The 13,959-nt window shown below is 39.5% G+C and overlaps 1 protein-coding gene across 3 annotated transcripts in view; it reads right to left on the reverse strand.

The window, feature by feature from the left end:
* Positions 1 to 13,959, reverse strand: part of CARMIL1 (capping protein regulator and myosin 1 linker 1) — a 274,371-nt gene that overhangs the window by 51,276 nt on the left and 209,136 nt on the right. For all 3 annotated transcript variants that reach the window (XM_054017434.1, XM_054017433.1, XM_054017435.1), the window contains exons 27-29: positions 12,915 to 13,090; positions 7,783 to 7,870; positions 1,939 to 2,088 (exon numbers count right to left, since the gene is read on the reverse strand). In XM_054017434.1, the coding sequence (XP_053873409.1) occupies positions 1,939 to 2,088; positions 7,783 to 7,870; positions 12,915 to 13,090 (414 nt within the window). The remainder of the gene's footprint in view (positions 1 to 1,938; positions 2,089 to 7,782; positions 7,871 to 12,914; positions 13,091 to 13,959) is intronic.

Genomic DNA, 13,959 nt, shown 5'->3' on the forward strand with positions numbered 1-13,959 from the left:
AAACTATGAAACTGTAATATAATGGAAACTTCTCTCTCACCACATTCTATATCCAAATTTTTTCAAGGGCCATGTCTGAAATATATACAGAATTTATATAGCTAAAATAGACCCATCTGGAACCAGCCATGATATAAGCTAACCTGGATGGAATGAGAAGCTAAGATATCTATTCTTAGGACACTTACAACAACATCAACAAACTGACACCAGCACTATGCAAGGCTGGTATGCCCACATTACTGAGTTTGTCTCTCAGGGCCACTTCTTATACAAGTGCAATCAATACCACAATGCACAATGAAGGCACCTGGTTTGCAAAAAGAGCCCTTATATGAATTTCCCAGCTCAGGACTATATATCTGAAACTTGATACATTAATTTTTGAACAAATGGAGTTTTTAGCACCATGGGAGATCAGAGCTCCTGTATACAGTGTATTTATTTGTGTATTTCATTCCCCTCAGAAAGTGGATGTCAATGAGAAGCAGAACTACAAAAGGGGTTCAGCCATGTGATTAAGTTGTATTAATGGAGAGGAAGACAGGGATATTAAATACTCTTCAAAACAGCTGCTCTAGGTAAGGTGCAAACAGTTAATATTCAATATGTGACTTCATATTTTCCTTTTTTTTTTTTTACATGAGTAAAGAAAAAGATAAAAGACTAGCATGGTCCCCTTACATAAATTGTACAATGACAGAAACAAAGGCAATGTTTGCTTTAAAAAACCCTACCCGGAAAGCATTTTCATACTGAAAGCACAATTCTAAGAGCAGATATTTCAATTACCATAGATTTCTGCATACTAATCTGATACGTTTAAGTTCATTTACAGGCACAATCAATATTGTGCTAAAGTGTGACGTGTCTTATGATGCTGGCCCTCAGGGCCACCATTAAGTGCAATCGTTAAACACCTAAACTGATGGTTGGCTGCAGAACGCTTCTGGAATTCAAGAGGATTGGTGATGAGAATCTTTGATGACTCTTTTAAAGGCCAATGCCCCAAAGGGAGGAAAATGGGATTTGTTGGTGTTTGAGATACATGCTGCCTCAATGCAAACTTTGGTTAGGTGCCAGGCATGGGAGCGAATACTATAATTAATTTAAGTTGCTGCTTCCAACGGATGTCACCTCTACAGCAAACACCACACTGAGCAAAAAAAATGTCCACAATGAGTTGGAAAAGAAATAGGGTAAAGAATATTAATTACAGTTTGCAGCCTACTGAAGTGCATCTGTGAAGATTCAAGATATGGCATGGAGACTAGAGGTAATTTATTTAAAATGTTTATGCAAACACTATATAAAAAGCTTCAAAGTGATTTACCAGCACTAGTGCCATTGCATTTCAATGAGATGTGCTCTTAACTCATGCAGGTGCTTTTGAAAATCTCACCCAACACCATCATTAGTTCTACACCCTTTGTCGTCCTATTACATGTGCAAGAGCTTCAGACTTCATCCATATATATAAAAAATCATCTGCAGTTCATGGCCATCAGCATAACAGAGGCAGAGAGAAGCATGTTGTGACAGGAAATAGTGTGCCAAAGTAGCATAGTCTGATTTATCGCTGCCATCACGGCGCCATATACCAGCACCTCTGCAGAAGAGGTATCTGTTATATTAGCAGTATTGTATGAACATGGGCAAGTGATGTTATCTTGCAAGAGAAAATCTCTGAATATGAAAATAAATATGAATATGAATAAGAAAATGGATAATGGAACAAAGAAAAGGAAAGATTTTTCCTTCCACTCATCTATACCTGGTTTGGATAATGTTTTGTTCTGCCTACTACAATTATTTATTTTTATTGAGCCAAATTCCTAATTTCATTCCCCTGATATAATAAAAACTGCCCACTGAAATTTGCATAAGGACCTTTTCAGATTAGATTTTTAACCAATGGACTGAAGAAAAGTGTCTTACCATACAAGTGTCTAGATCCTCCAAACGTTCTATCTCAGTCAAATCCTCTACTGTGATGGTGGAGCGCTTAGTTGGTTTCTCTTCAGCTAATTCAATCTCCAGTGACTCCTGATTTGGAAGTGGCTTACCACGTCTGGTCAAATGGTCAGCCTAGACAACAAGGATCAAGAGATGAAACTACTGATCAGAAGTCTTGAGGGGGAAAAAAAACAAACCCCACAACAACTAGCAGAATGGTTGTGCACTGCAGGTGATGATAGGTGGTGAACAGTGGGTAAGCTCAATTCTGCATCTGGGCCCCAGCCTCCCCATCTCCCTGCAGAACTATCCCCTCATCACATAACACTGGATAGTGGGGAAGGAGGAGGGGAGAAAAGAGGGCTAATAGAGAATCACACAGTAAGAGACTCTGCTTATCTGGACTATGGAAATAAAAACACCCAAAGGAGAAAAAAACCTCATACCATATTGAACATTTTAAAGCCATTTCATTTAAAAGCTACTGTAACAAATGTACAAATTGCTAGTATACTCAACCGATGAAAAAAAGTAGGATTAAATGATTTTCACTAATAAATGTAGGAATCACAAGTGCTGCCTCTTTTCTAATATAAAAAAAAATTGCAGGCAAAATGGGGTAATTATTTTGGACCTCATTATGATGGATAATGATGAATAAATCACTCGTCTGGAAGCTAGTGGCTGCCTACGGCTCAGTGATCATGATCTGATTACATTCAATATGGGCAAAACAGAGGACAACACTTGGTGTTTTAAAAGGGCTAATGTCTCACGGCTGAGGAAAATCATGAGCAAAAATGATTGGGATGCTCTTTAAGAAGAATTCTTTAAGAAGAGTTTATTAGATGGCCAAACGGCCATGATTCTATAATCAAGAAAAAGGACAACTTTGGGTAAATGTAAATATTATATCTTTATAATAAATAATGATATCTAATAAATATTATATCTAATTGATGCCTTCACTTCTCCGCTGAACCAGGATGGCATTTACTCAAAGTTATCCTGTTTTTCTTTTAAACAAATGGAAAAAAGGGGAACTAGATAGCAATCAGTATAAATTAGAAATTATGAAGTGTAGAAAATTAATAAGGGAAGCTAAAGACATCAGGGATAAATCTATGTCTGGCAGGGCTAAGGAGGAGTTTTTAAAAAAAGTATACTAGGAAGAATTATTATTATTATTATGGAGATATCCTATCTCCTAGAACTGGAAGGGACCTTGAAAGGTCGAGTCCAGCCACCTGCCTTCACTAGCAGGACCAAGTACTGATTTTGCCTCAGATCCCTAAGTGGCCCTCTCAAGGATTGAACTCACAACCCTGGGTTTAGCAGGCCAATGCTCAATCCACTGAGCTATCCTTCCCCCCCAAAATAAAGAAAATAAATCTAAAAATGGTGTAAGCCCATTACTAGAAGGAGATATTAAAATGGTTAATGATGCAGAAAAAGCAGAAGTGTTCAATAAATATTCCTGTTCTATATTTGGAAAGAAGTAGGATGATGGACTCATATGACATGAGGATGATGAAGTACTTTCCAGTCCATTAGTAACAAAGGAGGATGTTAAACAGCACCCATTCAGGATACATATTTTTAAATCAGTAGGCCAGGATCACTTGAGCCCAAGAATTCTAAGAGAGTTGGCTAAGAAGATCTCTGGCCCACTGAGGTTCAATTTTTAATGAATCTTGGAATACCAGGGAAATTCCAAAACACTGGAAGAGTATTAACATTGTGCCAATATTCAAAAAGGGTAAGTGGGACTACCAGAGTAACTATAGGCCAGCTAACCGGACATTTATCCTAGGCAAAACAATGGAAAACTTGATATGAAATTAAATTAATAAAGAATCAAAGAATGGGAATATAATTAATGCCAGTCAATACGGTTTTGAGGAAAATACATCTTGTCAACCAAACCTGAATTTGTTTTTTGATGAGATGACAAGCTAAGTTGATAAAGGTAACTGCATAAAAGTAACAAATACTTAAATGAACAGGGCAATCATACAGAGCAATCCACTCTGAGCCCAGTCAAATAAAAGACATTTTACTACAGACAAATGCAAAGTCATATATTAAGGAACAAAGAGTGCTGGCAATATCTACAGAATGAGAAACTCTACCCTGGAAAACTGACTCTGAAAAGGACTTATGGTTCAAAATGAACATGCAATTGAACATGAGCTCCCATTGTGATGCTGTGACAAAAAGGGTTAATGACATCCTTAGCGACGTAAACAGGGAAGAAGTGAGTAGGAATACAGAGCAGATTTTACCTCTGTCTACAGCATTGGTGAGACTGATACTGGAATACTGTCCACATTTTAAAAAGATGTTGACAAATTAGAGAGGATGCAGAAGAGATACATAAATATGAGGACTGTAGAGCAGTGCTTCTTAAAGTTGGGCCGCCACTTGTTCAGGGAAAGCCCCTGGCAGTCCGGACTGGTTTGTTTACCTACCATGTACGCAGGTTCGGCAGATCATGGCTCCCACTGGCCGCGGTTCGCCGTTCCAGGCCAATGGGGGCTACAGGAAGGGCGGCCAGCACATCCCTTGTCCCGCGCCACTTCCCACAGCCCCCATTGGCCTGAAGCAGCGAACCGCAGCCAGTGGGAGCCGTGATCGGCCGAACCTGTGGACGCGGCAGGTAAACAAACCGGCCCGGACCGCCAGAGGCTTTCCCTGAACAAGCGGCGACCCGACTTTGAGAAGCACTGCTGTAGAAAACTCCTTACAGGGACTCTGGCATGGTCTATACTCGAAACTTACATCAGGATAGGTATATTGATCAGGGGTGTGAAACCTGCAGTGTAGATGCACCTGTGCTGACAGAAGAGTGCTTCTATCAGTATAGCTAACTTTGTTTGGGGAGGTGATATTCCTACATTGGCAGAAAAACTCCTTCTGTCAGTGTAAGCTGCGTTTATATTAAGGGTCTATACTCGCATGGGGTCTATAGTATAGACATAGCCTTAATCAGCTCAGTCTATTTTATCTAAAAGAAGATGGAAAACAGACTTGATTACAATATAAAAGTACCTTCAGGGGGAGAAAATACTGTATTTTAAAGGGCTTTTTAGTTTTACAGAGAAAGGCATAACAAGAACCAATGGCTGGAAGCTGAAGTCAGACAAATTCAAATTAGGCACAAATTTTCAACGGTGGGAGCGATTAACCATTGGAAAAAACTACCAAGGCAAACGGTGAATTCTCCATGTCTTCAAGTCAAGACTGGATGCTTTTCTGGAAGATATGCTTTAGTCAAACACAAATCATTGGGCTCAGTATAGGGGTAACGGTCTCTGAAATACAGCAGGTCAGACTAGATGATCCAATGGTCACTGTTGGCCTTAAAATGTATGAAACATAGTGCTCAAAATGTTGACCTGAAAACGTTCCCTGCTAATGTTAACACTGGGAGAAAAGTATGTGCTACAAGCAATATAAACCACAGAGGTGTATCAGTTTAAGATGTTTGTCAATACAGGATCTTATTTTGGATTTGCCTTATGATGAATTGTCAATAGAAAATGTCTAAAGTTAACATTTTAAAGATTGTGAGCACATTCATATGGGAAGCATGACAAGAAGATGAGGGTGTGAAGGGAGAACACTGAACTCAGTTTCAGTCCAGGATCAGAATGGAAACTGTGTGGGTATACTCTGCCTACAAGATTCCCACCAGTTGATTGCATAGGTTTTTTTATGATGGTCTTTTTCTGTGTGCTTTGCATGCAGTGGCACCTTTCCCTACTAAGAACTGATCCAATATATTTTTCTGAACCAAGCTGTCTGATTGATGGCCCAACAATGTTCACAAACATCAGTGCAGCCATCTGGGAACTGAGAGGCTGCAGTGACCAGTGCATGCTGTCACTGATGGTGCTGAATCTTCTTTCATGTTCAGCTGTGGAATAGGAATCATTCCCATTCCATTTGCAGTCGCCTTGGGTTCCTCTGATTGGCATCTGCTGACTGGTTTCCAATCAGGCTCTCACACAGGGTCTCTTCAGTTCAGATTTAGGGGCTTTTATCTGCTCCAAGGTCTTGTGTTGGGTTTATCTGGCAGGTCTCAGGTCTGGGGTTTCTGTTGTGGTCCTCCTCCTGCTTCTCAATTCAACCCAGCCGAGAGCTGTTGCTGGTTATTTTCTAAACAGTCAGTCCTCATGCAGTAATGGTGACTCTGGCTCCTTTGGGGTAGCAGTAACGGTCCTCCTTGGGGCAACAGTCTGGTAAGAAATCAGATCTCTCTCGTGCTTCTCTCTCTGGATCCTGCCTTGGGCTTAGAAGAACTTTCAGGATGCTGCTGATGTTTGAATTTGGCAGCAAAGATCCTTGATTGGTCACTGATGCAACAGAGTCATTTGCTGACAGGCTGGCCCAAGGTAGTGGCCAGCAAGTGATTAAAAAAAATTGTGACATTGTGTTGTATGCCCACTAAATACCATAATCAGAGACCTGGTTTCAATGTAAAATGAAATGTCACACTACACTTACTATTGTGTATGATTTTAAAGCTCTAACATAGAATGGGAGATAGGTTGACCTTGGGCTTAATTCAGGTTAGGGCCATTTGAATTTGTTTGTTCCTAAAGCATTCACACTTGAAACAAAAGTTTCTGTTTGAGACTAGCCTTTCGTAATCTCAGAAAGGACTCTACATGAATCCTCAGCTGTTTTTAATAATACTTGGTATAAAATTTCCCCTACATGTAACATTTGTTGCATATTTAATAAGCCTTAAAATTAACGTTTTTAATGTTATTCTCTCTCTTAACATGCCAGTGATATAGAAAACAAGGTAGACCGAAATCTAACTGGATAGTTCCCATGTGGAACTACTGCGTGTTTCTTCAGATGTCTGTACATTCGATAGCTTTATACTTTGAGCTACAAAGGAGGCATTTCACAACAGCAGGAGCGCCAATAATAGTAAAGCAAATCTGTCTTCTATTGATAATGATGCAATCTATTTCCCTGACAAAAAATATGGATGAGCAAAACAAAGCAGTGACAAAGATGCTGCCAATGCTGCTCCTACGCTTGGAATGTTGACTCACAGTGGAACTTCTGGAAAGTTTTGGAAATTTGTTTTTTTTGCTATTGCTGCCACTCTTTTTATACAACCCTGCACAATCCAGCATTAGCTCCTCTCACCCTCATCAAACTTGGGTCTGAGTCCAATAATCTACTTCGCTCTCCACTAAAAATAACAATTAATGTACAGGAACCCATAAGCTGATCTGTAGACATACAGCAGTATATCTTCTCTAATCTTCAGGAAGCAGGTACATCTACAGTAAGTGGTTGACAGCAGAACGTCTTCCAGTAAATAGCTGAACATTTTTATCTTCTACATAGATACACCTTCCAGTCCAAGACCTCACATTTCTGAAGTAGCCTCAGAATATGCACAGGTTTGGGAAGTAAGGTCTCTACAGCTTGCTCCACAGTCTCCTAAAGAATGAAATCTGACTTTATTTCAATTGCAACGCCTAATGTCTCACTACGACAGCCAGTAGTTGTCTCCTTAACTAGTGAATATATGTTCTTGCAAAGCCGTTTTTGGTTTCAGATCTGATAATTCATGCAAGAGATAGTAAGGCAGCTAAGTAATGCAGCCTCTTCTGTGGCTGTTTTCTCCTTAAACCAGGACTATTCACCCTATGACCATGTTTCAAATGATGCTGCTGATGAAAATTAGGCAGATTTAGAAATGTAGCTGTGAGAAGAAGAAAGTGAGCAAGTCATGAATGCTGTGGTGGTGGTGGTGGTAAGACACCCTGAACTACTCAGAACTGTGCAAAAACTCACCAGTTTATGATGACAATGTGAAAGTGCATCCAGGATTTCATCCACAATTCGGTCAGATAGGAAAGAGGCCACAGTCAGCTTCACTTCACTGTGTGAACATTGAAAATGAGAACAGAGTAACTTTCAATTCACACAAGAGACTCTGCCATCCCTTACAGCACTAGTTCTATGGTGTGAAGATTACCTGTGAGCCTGCTACTGTCTTTGAGAATGAAACACAAGAAGGTGCAAGTAGAAGGACTGAACCCTTCAGAAATAACTCTCAGATCCTGCAATACACACAAGAACTTCTGGACCATTTTCAACCTGCTTCTAACATTTTTCTAATGGCAGAAACAAAAACATCTGGCTAAGGGACAACTTAATAAGAACCATATGGTCAGACTTGCTTAGGAACAATACATGCGTTGATGTTAGAGAAGACAAATCTGGTTTGGAGTGAATTCAGACAGTCTTACCTGTTTAAGGCTTGTTTTACCTAACTATTAATCTTGCTCTATCTCCTTTTTGTACCCTTCTGTCAGCTAAATGGCAACTGTATTGTTTCTGCAACCTGCCATCACCATTCCTGGGCTGCAAATTGTCTGTGCTTTTGCTTTAAATAACTAGTTCCTGCCTTACAAATTTTGTTTCAGACAGTCCATGTATTTAGCATTCAACAAGAAGGTGTGGAACATCGCTACTAGATGTAACACGACATCAGCACTGTGTACACTGGGCTTGCCCCTTCACTGCAACATGTATGAGTGATTATACTCGAGTTATCCCACTCGGGCATGCTTAGCTCAAGTTAGAGCAGCCACGCTGCAAAAACACACTCAAGTCACACATAGTTTGTCTACCCTGCAGCTGGGAATGAGCCTCCCAGGCCAGGTAGACAGACTTGAGCTGGCACGGTTCAAGCTACCGCACTAAATATAGTGGCGTGGACACAGTGGCTCAGATGGCAGCTCAGGCTCTCACACCTAACCGAACCCCTGGGACTGAGCTCAGGTGGCTAGGCTGAGTCTCCGTAGGAGCCACAGCGTCCACACTGCTAGTTTTAGCATGCTAGCTCAAGCCCCTCTAGTGAGCGTCTGTTCGCCCAGGCGGGGAGACTCACTCCCAGCTGCAGTGTAGATATACCCATAGAGTGACTTGATTAGCACAGTGACTGGATTAGCAGTTGAGCTAACCTGAGCTGCAGCTGCATCCCCAATCCATTACTGGCTTGTGTGTCAGCATCCTGTCAGCTTCAAACCCCCGCCCCCAGCAATGGGCCAGCTAACAAGAATTTAAAACACCACTTCGACTTAGAAATGTGTGTTTGTGGATGGGAATTGGGTTGTGGGCTTGTTATACCTCAAGCTAAAACTGACAAGCCCAAAGAAACCAACATTACATTAGATTTGTACTTGGTGTTGTGGTTTACCACTGTCTCTTCATGGAAATGAAACTTTTTTTTTCAGCTTTGACTGTCATCACACATCTTTAGATGGTGACCATTACGTCTACACACACAGAGAAATGTTTCACTATTTGTTTTGATGTTAGTAGCAGTAAGTATTCCCAGAGTGCAGAAGTCCCCAGAATTATACTAATTAATGGAGCCAAATCTTGAAACAAACTCTAGGTAACCAACCAACATGCTGTGGGCAAAACATGTACATCGTCCCTTTTGTAGATATTAAATGGTTAACCCTTTGATGGCTTGAGTCACAATTTCCCTAGGTTAAAGGTCTCACAAAATGCAGAATTTAAAATTGCCTGCAGCAAAGATTTATTTGATCTCTTACTCCCTTTATTTTCTTCCTTATTTTCAAGAAGAAATCTCACAGGGAGGAAGAAATACAAATTTTCTATTGTGATTAAATTTGTTTTCTGGCATGTCCTAGGTTCATTTTTACAATATAGTAATACCCTACTAAATAGAGAGATCGGATTACAATATTTACTGTATAATATTTCCTCTAACAAAAGCTCACTGTTGTAATGATTACAACTTGGTCTCTGATATATTAACATAGCAATGATTTGTAAACCTGTTAAACTTCCTAAATGAATCAACAGATTTAAAAAAAGTTTTCTTGTTGCTTTTGGTAGGTCTTGTTTACACTTAAAAATTGTATCGCTTTAACTGTGCCAGCATAGTTAAAGAGTTAACACACATCCCACTCCCTTGTGAGGATGCAGTTTAACTCGTATAAAAATGCTTATTCTAATATTACTTATTCTGGTTCGGCAAAACAAAATAAGTTATACCAGTATAAAGTGCCTTATAGCAGTATAGCTGCATCTACACTAGGGCTTTACTGGAATAATGATGTCAACTTAACAAAAAAAATCACCTCCTACCCGCAACTGACAGTTATACGAGTAAAACTTTTTAAGTGCAAGCTAGGCCTTAGCATAAACAAAGACAAAGACAAGTGTCCCAATAAAGAATTTGCTTGCTTTAATAGATGGCTTGGCTCTTGGCTTTGTGATCTTTTCCTAATTGCATAAATCAGTATCAACCCACAAAACTGTTTAAGTTAACACACAAAGCTATGTTCCCTTTCTCTTTGTGTGCAATATGTACAAGCAATAATAGCAACAGATGGCAATGACATAATAATGGAACATAAATGTGCCTGGTATTTTCAAAGGAGCTTCTGGGAATGTGCCACCCAACTTCTATTATAATTCAATGAAGTTGGGTTCCAAGCTCCCATAAACTCCTTTTGAGAATCCAATCCAATAATAAGAGTTTCTGGTAAGAAAACAATGTATGTCTCCCGACCCATTAGATGGGACTTCCTTGTATTATAGTGGTGCGTAGTGTTAATAATAATATAATGTAGAAGAACATATGGCTGATGTGCTTGAACTCCCCCCCCCGAGCTATTTACAACTTGTAACTCTAAAAAAGTCCTTTTATGGCCTTCATTAGTATAGAATATCAAAGTTGGAAGGGACCTCAGGAGGTCATCTAGTCCAACCCCCTGCTCAAAGCAGGACCAATCCCCCACTAAATCATCCCAGCCAGGGGTTTGTCAAGCCCGACCTTAAAAACCTCTGAGGAAGGAGATTCCACCACCTCCCTGGGTAACCCATTCCAGTGCTTCACCACCCTCCTAGTGAAAAAGTTTTTTCTAATATCCAACCTAAACCTCCCCTACTGCAACTTGAGACCATTAACTCCTTGTTCTGTCATCTGGTACCACTGAGAACAGTCTAGATCCATCCTCTTTGGAACCCCCTTTCAGGTAGTTGAAAGCAGCTATCAAATTCCCCCTCATTCTTCTCTTCCTCAGACTAAATAATCCCAGTTCCCTCAGCCTCTACTCAAAAGTCATGTGCTCCAGTCCCCTAATCATTTTTTTTGCCCTCCGCTGGACTCTTTCCAAGTTTTCCACATCCTTCTTGTAGTGTGGGGCCCAAAACTGGACACAGTACTCCAGATGAGGCCTCACCAATGCTGAATAGAGAGGAATGATCACATCCCTTGATCTGCTGGCAATGCTCCTACTTATATAGCCCAAAATGCCATTAGCCTTCTTGGCAACAGGGGCACACTGTTGACTCATATCCAGCTTCTCATCCACTGTAACCCCTAGGTCCTTTTCTGCAGAACTGCTGCCTAGCCACTCGGTCCCTAGTCTGTAGCAGTGCATGGGATTCTTCCGTACTAAGTGCAGGACTCTGCACTTGTCCTTGTTGAACCTCATCAGATTTCTTTTGGCCCAATCCTCTAATTTGTCTAGGTCCCTCTGTATCCTATCCCTACCCTCCAGTGTATCTACCACTCCTCCCAGTTTAATGTCATCTGCAAACTTGCTGAGGATGCAATCCACACCATCCTCCAGATCATTAATGAAGACATTGAACAAAACCGGCCCCAGGACCGACTCTTGGGACATTCCGCTTGATACCAGCTGCCAACTAGACATGGACCAATTGATCACTATCCTAAAGTCAAAGAATCAGAAGGTGTAGCTAATTCAGCAATACCTATGTTTTCAGCTGCTCATATTTCATGACATTTCCTTGGGAGGCTGAAAATTTCCATGATTGGTGTCAAAGCAATGGTGATTTTTTTTTTTTTTTTAATGTGAGGAAGGGAGGGATGGACGGAGGGAAGATTGGAAGAGAAAGAAGTTTCATTCATCTACTCTTGAACTTGACAAGAGTAATGGGAAAAAAAGCACACGCTTCCCATTTAAAAACATAATCTAAATACACTTGTTTAGCCATGGGTATTGAAATTTTACTGCATTCTGAAAAGCTCACATACCTAAGTACAAATACATTTCTCTTTTCCCATTGCAAAGATACAACCATTACAATGCAAAATGACATGCTTTTGCTGTTAACCCTGCCTAGCAGAAAATTATCTCCATCGAAATGATAGCAACCATAAAGTTTTAAGTTTCCTACCTCCTGAACTTGACCATATAGTACATCTTGTATACGCTCTGATGTACATTTAATAAAGAAGAATATAATAAAACTAACTTGGAATCTCATCTTTTGGAAATAATGAATTACAAGTAGTTTAAAGTACTATACCTGCCTCTGCATTCCCCTTCCAAATTTAGAGGCTAGAATATCCTATTTTCAAATTTTTAAATGTGTTTGTCTGATCCTTGTTACTGTGCAAAACAACCCCCCACATAAAAGAGTTACAGTGACTTCTGACTAAATAGGGAGAACAAAAAAACCAGTAACTCACAATGTGCCATCAAATGCCCAAAACAAAGGAGGTGGTAAAGTGGACAGTAGTATTTGTTATCTTCCAATTTTCTTCAGTTATAGTAATCTTAGGCATCAGCAACAACAACAGTAGGTAACATTTTTCAGACATATGATTTTTAAGTTGATTGTGTCCCTTAAAGCCACAGAAATAATGATGAAAATAGGCATACCAAATACTACATATGTGCTATATGATGCAATTAACTTTGTTGTAGAAACCTAAATATTTGCATTTTCTGGACCAAACCGATTGGCCTGTATGGTGACATACCAGTTTCTATATGTATTTTTGCAGGAATGTTCAGAAAACATACTGATATACATATACACAAGCAATACAGAAATACAACTCAATACATGGTCTTTAACTATCTTCAGAATATTTATGGACAGGTTTCACAGTGCTTTTAACATACCTAATTTTATTGAGGATATCAATTCCAGACTGCTCCAAGAGCACATTTTTAACAAAGGTACGTGGAATGGAAATCTTCTCTGTGCTGGCCTCAATCAGGTCTTGCCGAATGTGGGTCTTCTTTATCACATTCGGGCAAAGATTCTCAGCTGCGTCCACCATAGACTCAAGCAGCGCCTGTAGCACAAAGTGAGAGAAAACAATAAACAGTCCCTTAGAAAATCCACAGCATCGTGGATGGTTGCTTTAATTGAGGGAGAGATCACAGCACTGCGTACTTTCAGAGAACTATACAAGTATTTCGGAATTAATCTATTAAATTAAAATTGAAAGCATTTACAGAACAAAACTGAGAGGAACAACGTGCCTGTTTAATAACCGAACACACATTTTTTTTTAAATGTAAAAGTTACAAATAACCAAATATAGTTTTCTCTAATTACCAGAACAATACATCTGTTCCCATTGCACACTCAGCATTACCTCTGCAGTTTTAAGAAGCAAAAGAAAACTCTGTTGTAGAAGTCTAATAAACCCTCCAAAGGTCAGCTAATCTGTGCTCTGAATCACAATTTTCTTTCGCAGTACAACCCTCCTTGTTTAAAAGGCATCAAGAATCTCCTCAGATGGGGATCGCGAAAACTTTGAACATTTGTATGTCCCTGGAATTTCCTAGCCGCAGGAATTTCCTATTTCAGAAATAGGCAGAGGTACATTGCCTGAGAGGCGTTCAGGAATCTACCGCAAGAATATCCAATATATATATATAGGCTGTCAAGCGATTAAAAAAATTAATCGCGATTAATTGCGCTACTAAAAATAATTTGATTTAAATTTTATTTAAATAGTTATTTAAATATTTTTGGATGTTTTCTACATTTTAAAATATATTGATTTCAATTACAACACAGAATACAAATTGCACAGTGCTCACTCTATATTATTTTTATTACAAATATTTGCACAGAAAAAAACAAAAGAAATAGTATTTTTCAATTCACCTAATACAAGTGCAATCTCTTTATCATGAAAGTTGAACTTACAAA

The sequence above is a fragment of the Malaclemys terrapin genome, chromosome 2 (assembly GCF_027887155.1).
Source record: "Malaclemys terrapin pileata isolate rMalTer1 chromosome 2, rMalTer1.hap1, whole genome shotgun sequence".
Taxonomy (NCBI): Eukaryota; Metazoa; Chordata; order Testudines; family Emydidae; genus Malaclemys; species Malaclemys terrapin.